The 15,076-nt window shown below is 41.3% G+C and overlaps 1 protein-coding gene across 1 annotated transcript; it reads left to right on the top strand.

Moving 5' to 3' along the window:
* The first annotated feature begins 9,275 nt into the window (after positions 1–9,275).
* Positions 9,276–12,418, top strand: ZXDB (zinc finger X-linked duplicated B). Its single transcript, XM_034649392.1, is given in 2 exon segments — positions 9,276–9,546; positions 9,548–12,418. Coding segments are annotated over 2 exon segments (2,430 nt in total). The 5' UTR covers positions 9,276–9,333; the 3' UTR covers positions 11,765–12,418.
* The last annotated feature ends 2,658 nt before the right edge of the window (positions 12,419–15,076 follow it).

The following is a 15,076-nucleotide window of genomic DNA, read 5'->3' as shown; positions in this document are numbered from 1 at the left end:
GGTATAAAGATAGGCAAATAGGTGAATTTTACAGAAGAGAGAATCCAGAAATGGACCTATATGGGTATAGTATTCACTTGTCAACAAAGGTGAAAAGCTAATTCAGTGGAGAAAATATAGTGTTATCAGGGACTGGTGCTGGAACAATTAGATAGCCATAAGTTACAAGAAATGTTAGTCAATCTTTACTTTACACTATATACAAAATTATGTAGAAATTGACGTTAAACTTAAATATAAGAGCTAAAACTATAAAATTTTTAGAAGAAAAAAATAGGATAAAATCTAAGTGAATTTGGACTTGGAAAAATATCTTAAAGAGGTTGCCAAAAATATTAAGTGCAATAGACAATATCAATAAATTGGACTTCTTCCAAATTAAAATAATTTATTCTAATAAGGATACTGTAGAGAAATGAAACATAAGACACAGAATGCGAGAATATATCCATGAAACATATAACCATCAAAGGTCTTATAATTTAAATTTATAAAGAATCCTTAAAAATCAATAAGCAGTAAGCAAATAATGCAATTATAATGGGCAAATATTAGGACAGACTTTTCACCACATAGGATAAATGGATGACAATTAAGCACATGAAAAGATGCTCAACACCAGAGTTATGGAAATGCTAGTTAAAACTAAAGCAATATTCCACAACACACCTATTACAATGGTCCAATTAAAAAGACTGACCATACCAAGGCTCCATAAGTATATGTGATTATGGATATTTGCAAACAATTTGGCAGTTTATTTAAATGTTAAATATATGGTTACCATACTGTTGCTTCTTGTCTAAGAAAAAAGAAAGCATATGTCTGCACAAGGACTTGTACATGAATATTAATAACATCTTTATTTGTAATAGGTAAAAACTGAAAAAAACTAACATAACCATATGATGAAATATAATACAATAACAAAATAAATATGTTAATACATCAAATAACAGCATGAATAAATCTCAAATAATTACGGTGAGTTTAGAAAGACAAAAAAGAGAATATAGCTTATAATTCCATTTATACAAAATTCAACAAAACGCAAACTAATTTATAGTGAAAGAGATCAGACTTGTGGTTGTCTAGAGGTAGGGATGGGAATGGGTATGAAAGCAGTACACAAGGGAACAAAGAAACTTTTGGAAGGGATGGATATGGTCACTATTCTGATGTGGTATGGGCTTCATGAGTATATACATATGGATTTTTTATTTTTTATTTATTTAAAGATTTTGTTTATTTGAGAGAGAGAGTGCACATGAGAGAGTGAGAGAGAAACCATGAGCAGGGGGAGGGGCAGAGGGAGAAGCAGACCTTCTGCAGAGCAGGGAGCCAAATACAGGGCTCTATCCCAGGACCCTGGGATATGAGCTGAGCCAAAAGCAAACTCTTAACCAACTGAGCCACCCACGTGCCCCTACATATGGATTTTTTTTAATGAAGTAATGGAAAAACATGTTTGGAGTCAAAGAACCCTTAAATAATAAGGCTGTCAAAGTCTTCGACAATTTTTAACCAATTAGCTTTTCTTTAAAGTGAATAATCAAAATCTTCAATATTTTTTCTATTTCTTTATTTTAATGTGTTATTGCTTTTTTTATTCTGGGTCATATTTTCCAACTACTTCTTCATATGCTATAAATTTACTTTTTTCATTGATATTAGTAATATGCATCTCAAGCAAGGTCCTGCTTTTCATTTTGATAGACCAGGAACCTGTCTGATTCTGATGCGAACCACTTGTGGACATAATTATGTGTCAGAAGTCTAATATTTAAGTAAGGCTCTGGACTAGTTACCTGCCATTGGGAAAATGAAAAAGCAATGAGCAGTTATTGCAAATATCACTTATGAGTCAAGTACTCAAATATGCTAACTGGTTTAGACTGCCTACCAAATAATTCCAACCAATTCCTGTTCATAGTTTCTCTTTTACTGAATACTTCTTCATCCTTCAAGATTCCACTCCAAAGTTGTATACCAGTCCATAATAGACCTTTGGGAAAGTACTTTTTCTTGGGAAAAAATGAGTCATATGCAAGATGGGCTGAGGCCAAATGCAGCAGATGGTTGGGAACTAAAGAAGTCTCCTCAGCTGGGGACTGGAGACTCTGGGAGATACCGAGGAAGAAAAAATGACCATATGAGTCCACTGGACTTTGAAACAAGGACCTTGCATTTGCATGTGTGGGACAAATAATGTGAAACTTAATGAGTAACTTCTCGGCTGAGCAGGCTGCAGGAAAAAGGCTTTCTTCTGACTATGGTAGCCACCTGCCTTGTGAAACTCTTTATTCCAGGCCCTATGCTCTGTGCTGAGTCTGAGTTCACAGTTAAAATTACAGAGACCTCAGAGCCAAAGCCGAGGCCCAGGTGAATGCTCTGCAGACCACACTTCTATAGGGGACATGAGGTAGCTGAGGACAACAGTGAAGTGGAAAAAAATTGAAAATAAGTGTGGATCGATTGTGGTTTGTATTTTCACCAGATCACACAGATAAAAGGCTAGTGAAATGTAGCATTTATCTTTCTGAAAAGTTAAGCTGTCTTCAGGATATGAAGATGTTTGACCTAGATCAGACCAAGAGGGCAGAAGGACAGGTCCTGCAAAGCTCCCTGCTGAGCTAATAACTGGGACAGTCTTCTCCGCCACAGGTTTTGCTGGCATACAGTATACCTTTCCAGAAGAGGTCTTAGTCCATTAGTCCCTGGTCAATTTTCTGGTCCAGAGAGATGTTCTTTAGAGCACTCTCTAGGGAGAGGATTGTCCCTACCAGTTCCTCTCTTGATATTAAATTCCCCTGAGCCAGTCAGGAGGTGCCAAGCTTGTGGATGGCAGGGAAACGGCCTGGGCAAAGTCTTAGGGTGGCCATGATATCTCTGAGTGTGGTTTGGGGTATTTGTAGTAAATAGAAACAGAAAGGGAATGAAAAACCTCACACCCATAAAATTTTTGAGGGAAGACTGGAGCTTAATGTGATGGAGCCCAGGCATCCTCAGAAATTGTATTACGTTCTGATTGAGAGTGGATGAAGGGTATGGGGAAGGTTTCTGTGAAGCAGTAGTTGTCAAGTTTGCCAAAAGTGCACATGGTCCCCACGCATAAACACAGATTTTACCCTATACCCGTCCCCTCTTTCCTCATTTGGACCAGTGAGGAACAACTATTTGAATTTTCAGAAATTCCTACTAACCTTTAGCTCTTGCTCTGTGTCTTCTGCCAGAGCATGACAGGTAGAGATGAGGAACACAACAAGTAAGACTACATGTTTGTGCTGTTTACACTTCCTAGTTTCTCCACTTTTACTCTTTTGCTGGGGTTCAGGTGTTACAGGGCAGGGGTCACTCCTGCTGTCACTGGGAGGATGCAACACTTGGTGGGTCCCTCCCAGCTCATGCATCTCTTCTTCCTGTAGGGAGAGACACCACAGCTACACAGCCCACCTTCAGAAGCCACAGACTGGAGGTGTATTTCCACAACAACTGATTCTCTGTGATTTCTAGCAAGTTAGAGTGCCTGCTTGGATGCCCAGTGGTTACAGCTTCCAAAGTGGCAGGCCTGGAGAGTTGTTCCTCCTGTTATTGAACAAGTTTCAGATTTCACATTTGTATCTCACCATTGCCAGAGTGGTAGTGAAGAGAGCTGGCCCAGACAGCAGCTCCAACCAGCATTTAAAGGACAATCTCACTATTCATACACAGTTCCTCGTGTATGAGGTCTCAGGGTGCCTGGGATGAGAACCCAGTCCAGTCCTATGTGTGAATAGAAGGCTGCAGGTTAATTTTTTTTCCTGTGGTTTCTGAGCACAAGAAATATTCTTTATAAATTGGCAATACCAGGAAGAGAGTACAAGAATACAGGATAAGCAGCTTTTCAAGTATTTTTCTCCCTGATTTAGTGGCATCTTATTCTGTCTATTGAATGTGGGCACTCTGAAAGAGAATATTTTTTTTCTTAACTAAAATACCTCTCTTTCTCAGTGTAAGTTGCAAGTTTAATTACTGAAGAATGGATTGCTTGCCCCTTAAGAATGGAAAAATATATGCCATTTTCACCCATAAATTTTTGCCCATTTTGGAGCCTAAAACCAAAGAAAGAAGTACAATTGAGAAAACTACAACTAAAGCACTCAAATTGACAACAATGGTAAACATGTACACTCTGTTAGACTAAGATAGGAATCTTCAGCCCTGCTCCTTCATGGTCTGGGCTCTGTTGGGTGATTTTAAATGAAATCCAAGCATCTTCTCTCCCCGTTTAGTTTAAGTGCAGCTACCAAGAATGCAGAGCAGCATTTAAGGTGTAAAGTACTTTATTCTCAAGGACAACACTCTGGTGAGAGAGGCAATCTCACAGCACCCCAAGGCTCTCCTTGCAGGTGGAGCAGACAAGCCCTGGGTAGGACTAGAATGCAGGGCTCACAGGCTCTCTGCCCTAGCCCCATGACAACCCTTTGTGCCAGAGTCTGGGTTTTGCAGCAAAACTCAGTTCAGGCCAGGGAATCCTGCGCCCACCAAGAACCCTAAGTGATCTACTAAACCACCTGCAAAGGCCAGTCGTGCCGCTTTATTCATTAATTTACCAGAGAAATAACAGGATGATACCCTTCCTTGGGTGAGCTAACAATAACCTTGGCAGGTAGGTTGCCTGCTATTCATGCACACTAAGAATGGAAGTGAATCCCTTGAACTGATAAAGGACATGAAGCCAATTGTTATTTTTTTTGATTTTTTGAACATTTTATTTATTTATTTGAGAGAGAGAGGGACAGAGAGAGACAGAGAGAGCATGAGCAGGGGGAGGGGCAGAGGCAGAGGGAGAAGCGGGCTCCCTGCTGAGCAGGACTCAATCCCAGGACCCTGAGATCATGACCTGAGCCTAAGGCAGATGCTCAACCGACTGAGCCACCCAGGCGTCCCTGAAGCCAAGTATTAATGTATTGCCGCTCCACTCTAAATTCACCCCTCAAAACATGCTCTCTGATAATAGATGAATTTTTTAAGTATCTCTCCTTAAAAGTGAACACAATGTTATACTCTCCCAGTGGAAGACATTGGAGGGGCATTGAAGGAGGAAGTGCCTGTGACTTCTGGTTCTTAGGAGTGTAGCTGTGAAGATACCCTCAGTGCTCAGCTCCAGGCATGAGCCAAGAACAACTGTCTTTATCAAATGTGTGATCCTGATGTGGCCTGAGGATCAGCTCTCTGTGGCCCTCTTCATAGGTACATCCACTGGTACATCATACCAGGTTTGGTATCATCCAAACCACTTGCCCCCTTATTTCCCTCTGCTTCCTTGCTCTCCTGCCCCACCCCCCAACAACTACTCTTCTGTAGTTCTCCCAGTGCTGCAGCCTTCCCCAAAACAAGGCCCTTCTGATCCTATGTGAAATTTTAGGGCATTTTTAGCTCCAGGTCTCCAACTCCACAAGTACCCCTATTCTTACTACACACCCACACACTGGCCACTAGCTGTGGCTTGTCCACACAGATGTGTTCAGAGGGTTGCTTCCTGCTTGCCCTGCAACTGTAGACCAGCTCTGGCTTTGTAAACCAGCTCTGGCACCCACAAACCAGCAAACTTCTTTGTCATCCAGTAGGTTCTCCTACACCTTCTCCAGCGAGGTGTGAACTCCAGCCTTGGAGAAGGGCCCACACTCAAAATTTGTCTTTCCTTGGGCACTCTCCCACAGCCCTAGAATACCACATATAGGAAATAACATATCCTATATATTATGCATTTTTCATAGTTAATAATTCTTTATCTTAAATCTTACGTTTATGTTAGACTTCCTTTCTCCACTGTGCACTTTATACACCCTGCTTGGATTCAGATTGCTACAGAACCCATGTATAACAAATACCATTCTTAGAATTACTGATACTTTTCTCTTTGAGAGCTGCATCAAATAAAGACTTCCACTATCACTGAGAGAGAGCAGTAAGGGAAAAGAAAGGAATGAAAACCTTGGAAAGGAAGAAGTAAGACTGGCATTATTTGCAGATGTTATGATTCTGTACCTTAAATCCTACAAGTATGTACAGACAAGTTGTCGGAATCAACAAAAGAGTTTAGACATGTGTATGAAAAATCAACATACGAAAGCCATTTGCATTCTATTTACCACCAACAAATTTAGAAAATGAAAATTTCAAAGAAGGTATTTGCAAAATATGAAGTACCTAGGATAAAATGTCCTCTTACAGAAAAAAATACAAAATATTATGGGGACACATTAGAGAAAGGTTTTTTTTTTTTTATTAAAAGGAAAGACAGACCATATCAATGAATCAAACAGTCAATATTGAAAAGAAGGCAAATGTAAAAGTTCAACACAATCTTTATTAGATATCCCAAAGAGTTTTGGTCTAAATTTTTCTGATGAATTGATCACTTAAATGGAGTCAAAACGGGCCAAATAGAACCAAGACACTTTTGAAGAACAAGGAAGAATTGACAGGCCTTATTCAAATATCAAGATTGGCTTTAGACCTGTGGTAATTAACACTGGTATATGGTGTTTCAAATACACAGATTAATAGGGCCATGGTACTTACTAGAGGGTATAGAAACTAGTCTATACATAGGTAGATACTTGACACATGTGGCACTGGAAATCAGTTGGAAAAGAGAAGAATTTTCAATGAGTGGTTTACTGAGACAATTGGATACCCAAATTAGAAACAAACAAATAAACAGAACCCTACTCAGCACCATACACAAACATCACTTACAGGTGGACTAAGACCTAAATGTGAAAGGCAAAACCAAAATATTTTAGAAGACAATATAAAACATAGAAAATATTTTCATGACCTTAATGCAGGGACAGGTTTCTTAAAACAGGAAATCACTAACTATAAGGAAGAGAATGGTAAATTTGACTGCATTATAATTAAGATCTGTTCACAGAGCACAGCATAAAGCAAGTGAAAATACAAGCAAAGAGCAAGGGAATTTTTTTGGCCACACATAAAACCACCAATGCACTGGTATTTAAAGCATATAAAGAACTCATTAAATCAGTAAGTACAACACTGAAAATAGAATAGAAAAATGGGCAAAAGATTTGAATTTGGACAGTCCTTTCACAGAAGAGAAAATCCAAAAGGCTCATAAATATGAGACTATGCAAAAGCTTAATAGCAACAGTAAAAAAAAAAAAGAAAGAAAAGAAAAAGAGAAATTAAATTCTGACAATCCTTGGCGTAGGTGAAGAACTATAGCAGCAGGAACTCTCTATGCTACTGGTGAGATTGTAAATTGGCACGACTAGTACAGAAACCGATTTGGCATCATCTAGAAAATTTGACGTTATTCGTACCTTAGTGATTCTATTTTTGGATGTAGATCCAAGAGACTTTTACACATGTATTCCGTGGGAAATGTCCAAGAATGTTCACTGCAGCATCGTTCATACTAATAGTCAAAACCTAGAAACAACCTTAGTGTCCATATACTGTAGGATTGGATGTTTAATCAACTCATGATCGTTCCACTAAAATTATACACTGGAATGCTAGTCAACAATGGATACAAAGGATCTATAGCTACTATGAACAACATGGACGAATCTCTCAAGTAACTGATACAAGTGAGAGAAGCAAGCCATCAGAGGAAGCATGCGGTGTGATTTATTTATATAATTTCACATAAACTGTATTATTTAGGGATGTGTACAAAAATGGTAAAGCTATAAAGAAGAGCACTGAAATCATTATCACAATATCAGGATAACGACTATTATTTATGAGGAAGGGTGTGGGTTGTGATTGGGAGGAACATAGTGTCTGTATTCTGGAAAGCTGGCAATGGTCTATTTCTTGAACTTGGTCCTAGTTACATGAGTGTTTGTTTTTATGAATTATCTAAACCTGCAGATATGTTTTATGCACTCCTCTATATCTCAGATTTTTAAAATGGCTTCCTTCAAAAAATGTAATAGAAGGAAAATATGTGAAGTAAGAATTTTGATGAGGTTTCGATTGTTAGGGATGAAAAACCTGTTCTTCCTATCAATAGATCATCAAGTGCCTATTTCATTAAATCAAGGGAAAGTGGGGATCATTTAAACTATATGCACCCATAATCTAATCATCACTCTAAACCTTTCTCTTGCTAGATATTTCACCCTATATTCATATCATTTCCCAAATCACAGATGATAGGCAAGTCATAAGATCATCATCATCATTAAAAAAAATCATTAGGCATCACAGGCCAAATCCATTACAGTGAGATTGGGTCACCACACCGAAAGGCAAGCAGGCACACCAGCACTATTGAACATATGTGTATTTTTCTCAGCAGAGTCCATAATAGTGACTTAGAATTCAACCTTATCACATTTAATTGGTACACCTGTCCAGAGACCTCCATGTGCTGGAGAATCTAGAGTTAGCTGAGGAATGTTCTGAGGAATGCTCTGGGAATTGGACATGACATTTACCACAGTGTAATGGCAAAGAGTTGGTTTAAGTTGTGCACCGTCTTGGAAGAGCCCAGGGGTGGGGTGGGTTTTCCAGGATTCAGTACAAACTGTTTCATCTTCCAGGCTTTGCACTCCTAGGCTGAACAGGGGTAATCTGTTTTGGCCCCACCTCTTACTCATTCTAACTTCTGTATCAGCAGGCAAAAATAAATAAATAAATAAATACATAAATACATAAATAAATTAAAAAAAAACAAATTTTCCTGAGGACCTTGGTCAGGACAGTTCCGGATATGGAAGTTGCCCCGGAAACAAACAAACAAACAACCAACAACGGAAAAAAAGGACATCGTTTTCAGTAGAATTTGCTAGTACTATGGTACTTTAATATTGACACATAGTATATTGTCCCAGGAATTTTCTCTCATTGGATTGATAAATCCAGCCCGCCAGCCAGGAAACAATTTTTAAAAAGCACCATGCTTACCACTGGGACGGGGTGACGGTGTTTATTTTGGTATACACAGTGATGTACAGATTTAAGTTGCATTTAGCAGATAGATCGCTAGATATTCCAGCACCATTTACCAAATGAACTTTCATTTCCCCATTATCTGGGAAGACGTCCTTAATTTCCTACAAATATTGAATGTAGAACTTATTTGTGCATACCAGACTCTGCCTCTGGGCTTTCTATTCTGTTCCAGAGACCCAGTACCAGAATATTTAAATCACTGTGTCGTTAAACACGTTTTAATATCTGATAGGACCAGTTTCTGCGCATTGCACATTTTTTTTTTTTCCTTTCAGGAACATGTTCGGGCCCACGGCAGGGGGCGGGGTCGCGCCTCCTCCGTGGCTCTGGCTCCAGCCGAGCCTCACCGACGCGGAGATGGAAAGCCCGAGGCTGCTCCCGCCTCGAGGGACGCGACAGAGCGGCGGTGCTGGCAGCCCCGCGGGCGGCAGCCGGTTTCACGGCGGCCCTGACCCACGGGCTAGCCAGGTCCCTGCGCGCCGCCTCCTGCTGCTCCGGGGCCCCCAAGATGGCGGGCCCGGGAGGCGGCGCGAGGAGGCCCGCGCGGCCTCACGGGGCCCGGGCCTGAGCCCCGTTGGCGCCGAGGTCGGATCACGCTGGCGGCGGCGGCGGCGGCGGCGGCGGCGGCGGCGGCGACTTCTTCCTGGTGCTGCTGGACCCGGTGGGTGGCGATGTGGAGACCCCGATCGCCGGCCAGGCCGCAGGGCCTGTATGGAGGGAGGAGGCCGAGTCGGTCCCACGGCTCCAGCAGGGTGAGAGTGGCGCGAATCCCGCGGGCCGCCAGGCGCTAGGCCCCTGCTGCCTGTCCGCAGTCCCCGCCCCAGCCCCGGCTGAGAACCCGGTCCCCGCCCCAGGCCTGGGACCCGCCGCGGCCTTCACCGGCACCGTCACCATCCACAACCAAAACCTGCTGTTGCGCTTCGAGAACGGTGTCCTCACCCTGGCCACGCCCCCGCCGCCAGCCTGGGAGCCTGGGGTCGCGCCTGCCCCTCAGCCTGGGGGTCTGATGGCTCCGCAAGCGGGGGTCCCGCACGCCGCGCAGCCCAGTGACTGCCCCGAGCTGCCGCCCGACCTCCTGCTGGCCGAGCCGGCTGAACCGGCGCCCGCCCCAGCGCCTGAGGAGGAGGCAGAGGGCCGGGCCGCAGCCGAGAGTCCCCGCAGGCCGCTGGGCCCAGGCGTGGTGCTGTACCTGTGTCCCGAGGCGCAGTGCGGACAAACCTTCGCCAAGAAGCACCAGCTGAAGGTGCACCTGCTGACTCACAGCAGCAGCCAGGGCCAACGGCCCTTCAAGTGCCCCCTGGGCGGCTGTGGCTGGACTTTCACCACCTCCTACAAGCTCAAGAGGCACCTGCAGTCTCACGACAAGCTGCGGCCCTTTGGCTGCCCTGCGGAGGGCTGTGGCAAGAGCTTCACCACGGTGTATAACCTCAAGGCGCACATGAAGGGCCATGAGCAGGAGAATTCGTTCAAATGCGAGGTGTGCGAGGAGAGCTTCCCCACTCAGGCCAAACTCAGCGCCCACCAGCGCAGCCATTTCGAGCCCGAGAGGCCGTACCAGTGCGCGTTTTCCGGCTGCAAGAAGACGTTTATCACAGTGAGTGCCCTGTTTTCCCACAACCGTGCCCATTTCAGGGAACAGGAACTCTTTTCCTGCTCTTTTCCTGGCTGCAGCAAACAGTACGACAAGGCTTGTCGCCTGAAAATTCACCTGCGGAGCCACACCGGTGAGAGACCTTTCCTTTGTGACTTTGACGGCTGTGGCTGGAACTTCACCAGCATGTCCAAACTCTTAAGGCACAAAAGGAAGCACGAGGATGACCGGAGGTTCATGTGCCCCGTGGAAGGCTGTGGGAAATCTTTCACAAGGGCTGAACATCTGAAAGGCCACAGCATAACCCACCTGGGCACAAAGCCTTTTGTGTGCCCTGTGGAAGGCTGCTGTGCCAGGTTCTCTGCTCGCAGTAGTCTCTACATTCACTCCAAGAAACACTTGCAGGACGTGGACACTTGGAAAAGCCGTTGCCCAGTCTCTACTTGTAATAAACTCTTCACATCCAAGCACAGCATGAAGACCCACATGGCCAAAAGGCACAACCTCGGCCAGGATCTTTTAGCTCAGCTAGAAGCTGCAAATTCTCTTACACCCAGCAGTGAACTTACCAGCCAGGGACAGAGTGATCTCAGTGATGCAGAGCTAGTGTCTCTCTTCTCTGATGTGCCTGGCAGTAGTTCTGCTACAGTGCTGGACACAGCATTGGTGAACTCTGGAATCTTGACTATTGATGTGGCTTCTGTGAGTTCAACTCTGGCAGGGAGCCTCCCTGCTAATAATAATAATTCCTTAGGGCAGGCTGTGGACCCTCGGGCCTTGATGGCCACCAGTGACCTTCCTCAAAGTCTGGATACCTCTCTTTTTTTTGGAACGACAGCCTCTGGTTTTCAGCAGAGTCCCTTAGATATGGATGATGTCCCAAGTCTGACTGTGGGGCCGTTGGCATCTCTGGGCTCTTCGGCTATGAAAAACTCGAGTCAAGAGCCCCAAGCTCTGACCCCTAGCAGTAAGCTAACAGTGGACACAGATGCCCTGACTCCTTCAAGCACCCTTTGTGAAAACAGTGTCTCAGAACTACTGCCGCCAACCAAAGCAGAATGGAATGTACATCCTGACTCCGACTTCTTTGGACAGGAGGAAGAAACCCAGTTTGGATTCTCCAATCCAGCAGGAAACCATGGTTCTCAGAAAGAAACAGATCTTATCACAGTGACTGGCAGCTCATTTTTGGTATGAACTATTAATTCATTGCCATGTGGCTTATTCTTATGAATTACACTCACTTTTTAGGACATTCTGGACTAAATGTTTAAATGCTCATTTCTTATAGGTTTTAAAAAGAACAACGCCCTGGGCTATAAGTTTGGAGATTTAAATTATGATCTTGACTCTGGAACTGTCAAGTTGTGTGATCTGAGCCTTAATTTCCTTATTTATAAAATGAGGTGGTTTGAATAGCTTGTTTCTAAGGTCTTTTCAGCTCTGTAATTCCTTGATAATAAGCTTATTTCCTTGGAACAAATTAGGAAATTTTTTAGTGATTGTGTTGCATGTGCTTTTTTTTCGGATGAACATAATATTATAATGAACAGCCATGTGCTTAACACTCAACCTCAACTATTATCAATTCGGAAACTATTTTGTTCTTCTAATCTCTCTAACCCTCATGAAGAATTATTTTGGAATAAATACCCTACTTTACATCATTTCAACCATAATTATTCTATATATAGTTGTATAAAGTATGGTCTCTTTTTGAAAAAAATTGCCATTCCGTTGTCATACTTAAAGTTAACAGTAATTCCTTAATACCGATAAATATCCAATCAGATTCCAACTTGCAATTGTCTCATAAATGCTATTTATTTTAGTATTTTTAATATAAAATTCCAAAAAACCTCTTAAGTGTCTTTTTTCTGTTTCCCCTTGGTCTCTTTCTTTGCACTTTTATTTGTTGAAGAAATAGGTTGTTTCCCATGTAGCATTTACCACAATCTTAAATTTTTGTGATTACATTGCTGTGGTGTTAAGTTCCTTTACCCTGTTTCCTTAATTTGGTAGTTGGATCTAGAGACTTGATCAGATAGGAAACATGATTTGGGGGCAGGAATGTTTTTTAGGTCATGTTGAATTTTTATCAGGTGGTACATGATGTCTGGTTCTCTCTTTCTGTGGTATTTGCAGCTGCTGCTGATGAATGCATTTATTGGTGATTACCTGTGTTTCTGCTATCATGGACTGTTCTTGTAGAATTACTATTAGTGGAGAAGGAAATGCTGTTTAAGGCATTTATAAAAGTTTAATTGAAGTGTTATTCAATGCCAGAATATTTTCTTAAATAGTGATAGAATTAACAAGAAAAAAAGATAACAAAAGATATGTTGGCTATTCTCACCCATTATCATCCTGACCTTTTTTTTTTTAAGAGGGCAGGATTTGTTTTTGTTGAAGTTTCCGGCCAGGATTTTGACATGAAACAAGTCCAGGGTCAAATTTATGTGGAATAAGTGGCCTTGAATAAATTAGTCTCACTAAGCCTGAGTTTCCTAGCTGTCAAATGATCATAACAATGCATACACGTAGCTAACACACTTTAGACTTTTCTTCTTTTCCAGTTTTTAATATGTAAGGAAAAGTATTATGTGCTTTGGCATATTTTGATGAATTTATATATATATTTTTTTACCCTTTCAGGCCTTCCTGCTGTAAGGGAGAAATTGAGATAATTTAATCCTATTAATGTTTAGGCAATAAGTTTTATGAGGGTTACAGTGAGGCAGGATAGGGAATCTGTACTTTCTCCACTGAATAATCCTCCCCCGTTCCAGGAATATCTGTGGGGAAATGCCAGGAGTGGAGACATTGCTCACAGGTATATCTGCAACCCTTTCCCTTAGATCAGTTTGTCACCCTCTTTGCTCTGCTTCCAAAGTCAGACTTTGTTGTGATTATGGAGCCTGCTGTTGCATGAAGCTCTGATAATGGAGCAGAGGTTTCCTCCTTTTTGTGGTCTGGAGAGCTCATTGTTTGCATTTTGTCAGAGTTGGAAGGATATAATGAATCTGATTATTGTATAAACTGTCTATCTTATATAAGTGCAGCTTTTGAATTTTGTGGAACATCTTCACAACTGGTATCTTACTTGTTGTTCAGAACAATGCTGTGTGGTAGTCTTGGCAAAGTCTGTACCGTGACTCATGACATTTTAGCCAGCTTGCATTCCAAATGGGCTTTGGCTAGTGACTGACAGTTCTTAAAGAAGAGAAATTATTTTCACCTCTCCTTTTCTACTCATCCAACTTACATGATCCATTCCAGTGTCTAAACTAGCTGCTGTTTCAGACTTTAATTGATTTGTTACTTTCTCCTTAACTTTCTCCGCATTCCACTCCTTTGCATGTGCATGTGCATTCCAGTCTTTGCCATTCCTTTCTTTTTCTTATTTTTAAATGGATAGATCTTTTCCTGCCCCCGTTTTCTCATCTTAGATAATACTGTGTGTAACACACACACATATATATGACTCAGATGATAAACGAGATTGTTTTCTACATTGTTCAGATGAGAAGTAGATTTGTTTCATTATTTTCATTTTTTAAAAGTTTTTGCCACAGAGTTTGGCTAATACTCTCTTATTTGCTCTAGTGTACTAGTCCAGTAGTGTTTGCATGTGAATGTCTATGGATGACAGTTATTGTAGCACTTTGGCAGTGCACTAAAAACTTGCCACTTTGAAATCTTTCTGTACTTGTATGTGGGTATACACATATACACACACATATTTTTTTTAAGTGGTTGTATTCATTTAGTGAAAAAAGGCATACTTTTGTAAATCAGAAATGTTCAGAATTTTATTGTCTACTCAATCAACAGTTTTCTCCCTTTGCTTTGAAATATTTGTATTTATAAAGTGCATTTCAAAAATATTGTCATTCATAAAGGTCTCTTAAATAGACCACTATTTTTCACGTCCAGAAGATATGTGTGTCAAGCATTGAAATGAATGCACAAGTAGCAAACATCAAATAAATTATTTAAACACCAAGAGAATTTAATACTGTGACTTTATTTTTTTAATTCCTTAAACCAGCTTTCTCCCACTAAAAAATCATAAAATATATTTTTTCTTATTCATTGCTAGAATTTTCAAAGGACAGATGTTACTTTTCTCAAAAACAAAAGATTTTATTTGTCCATGGGCTCACAGTTTCACTGAACAAATTTCTTCAAATGATTTCTCTTTCAACACCATTTTCTAGAAAAATGGTGAACGTCTTTATACTTTCAAGGTAAGAAGTCTAATTTTTGTTGGTGGTGACATAAAGTTGCAATTACTCCTTTTAAATAATGGCACATGTTTTAATTTAATCCTATTTCCTTTTTCATATTCAGTCTTTGGTTTATTAAAAAATCTCACCAAAAATAAATCTTGCCAAAAAAATTAATAAAATCTTGTGAATTAAAAACACAGCAACATGATAGCTTAAAAAGTAGTCTGCTTCTAGGGGGCTGTGTTGATTGTGTTGATTTTAAATTAAAATATTTATT

This window comes from Ailuropoda melanoleuca, chromosome X, assembly GCF_002007445.2.
Source record: "Ailuropoda melanoleuca isolate Jingjing chromosome X, ASM200744v2, whole genome shotgun sequence".
Taxonomy (NCBI): domain Eukaryota; kingdom Metazoa; phylum Chordata; class Mammalia; order Carnivora; family Ursidae; genus Ailuropoda; species Ailuropoda melanoleuca.
Note: the sequence above shows the minus strand (reverse complement) of the source record. Positions and strands in the feature narration are given on the sequence as shown.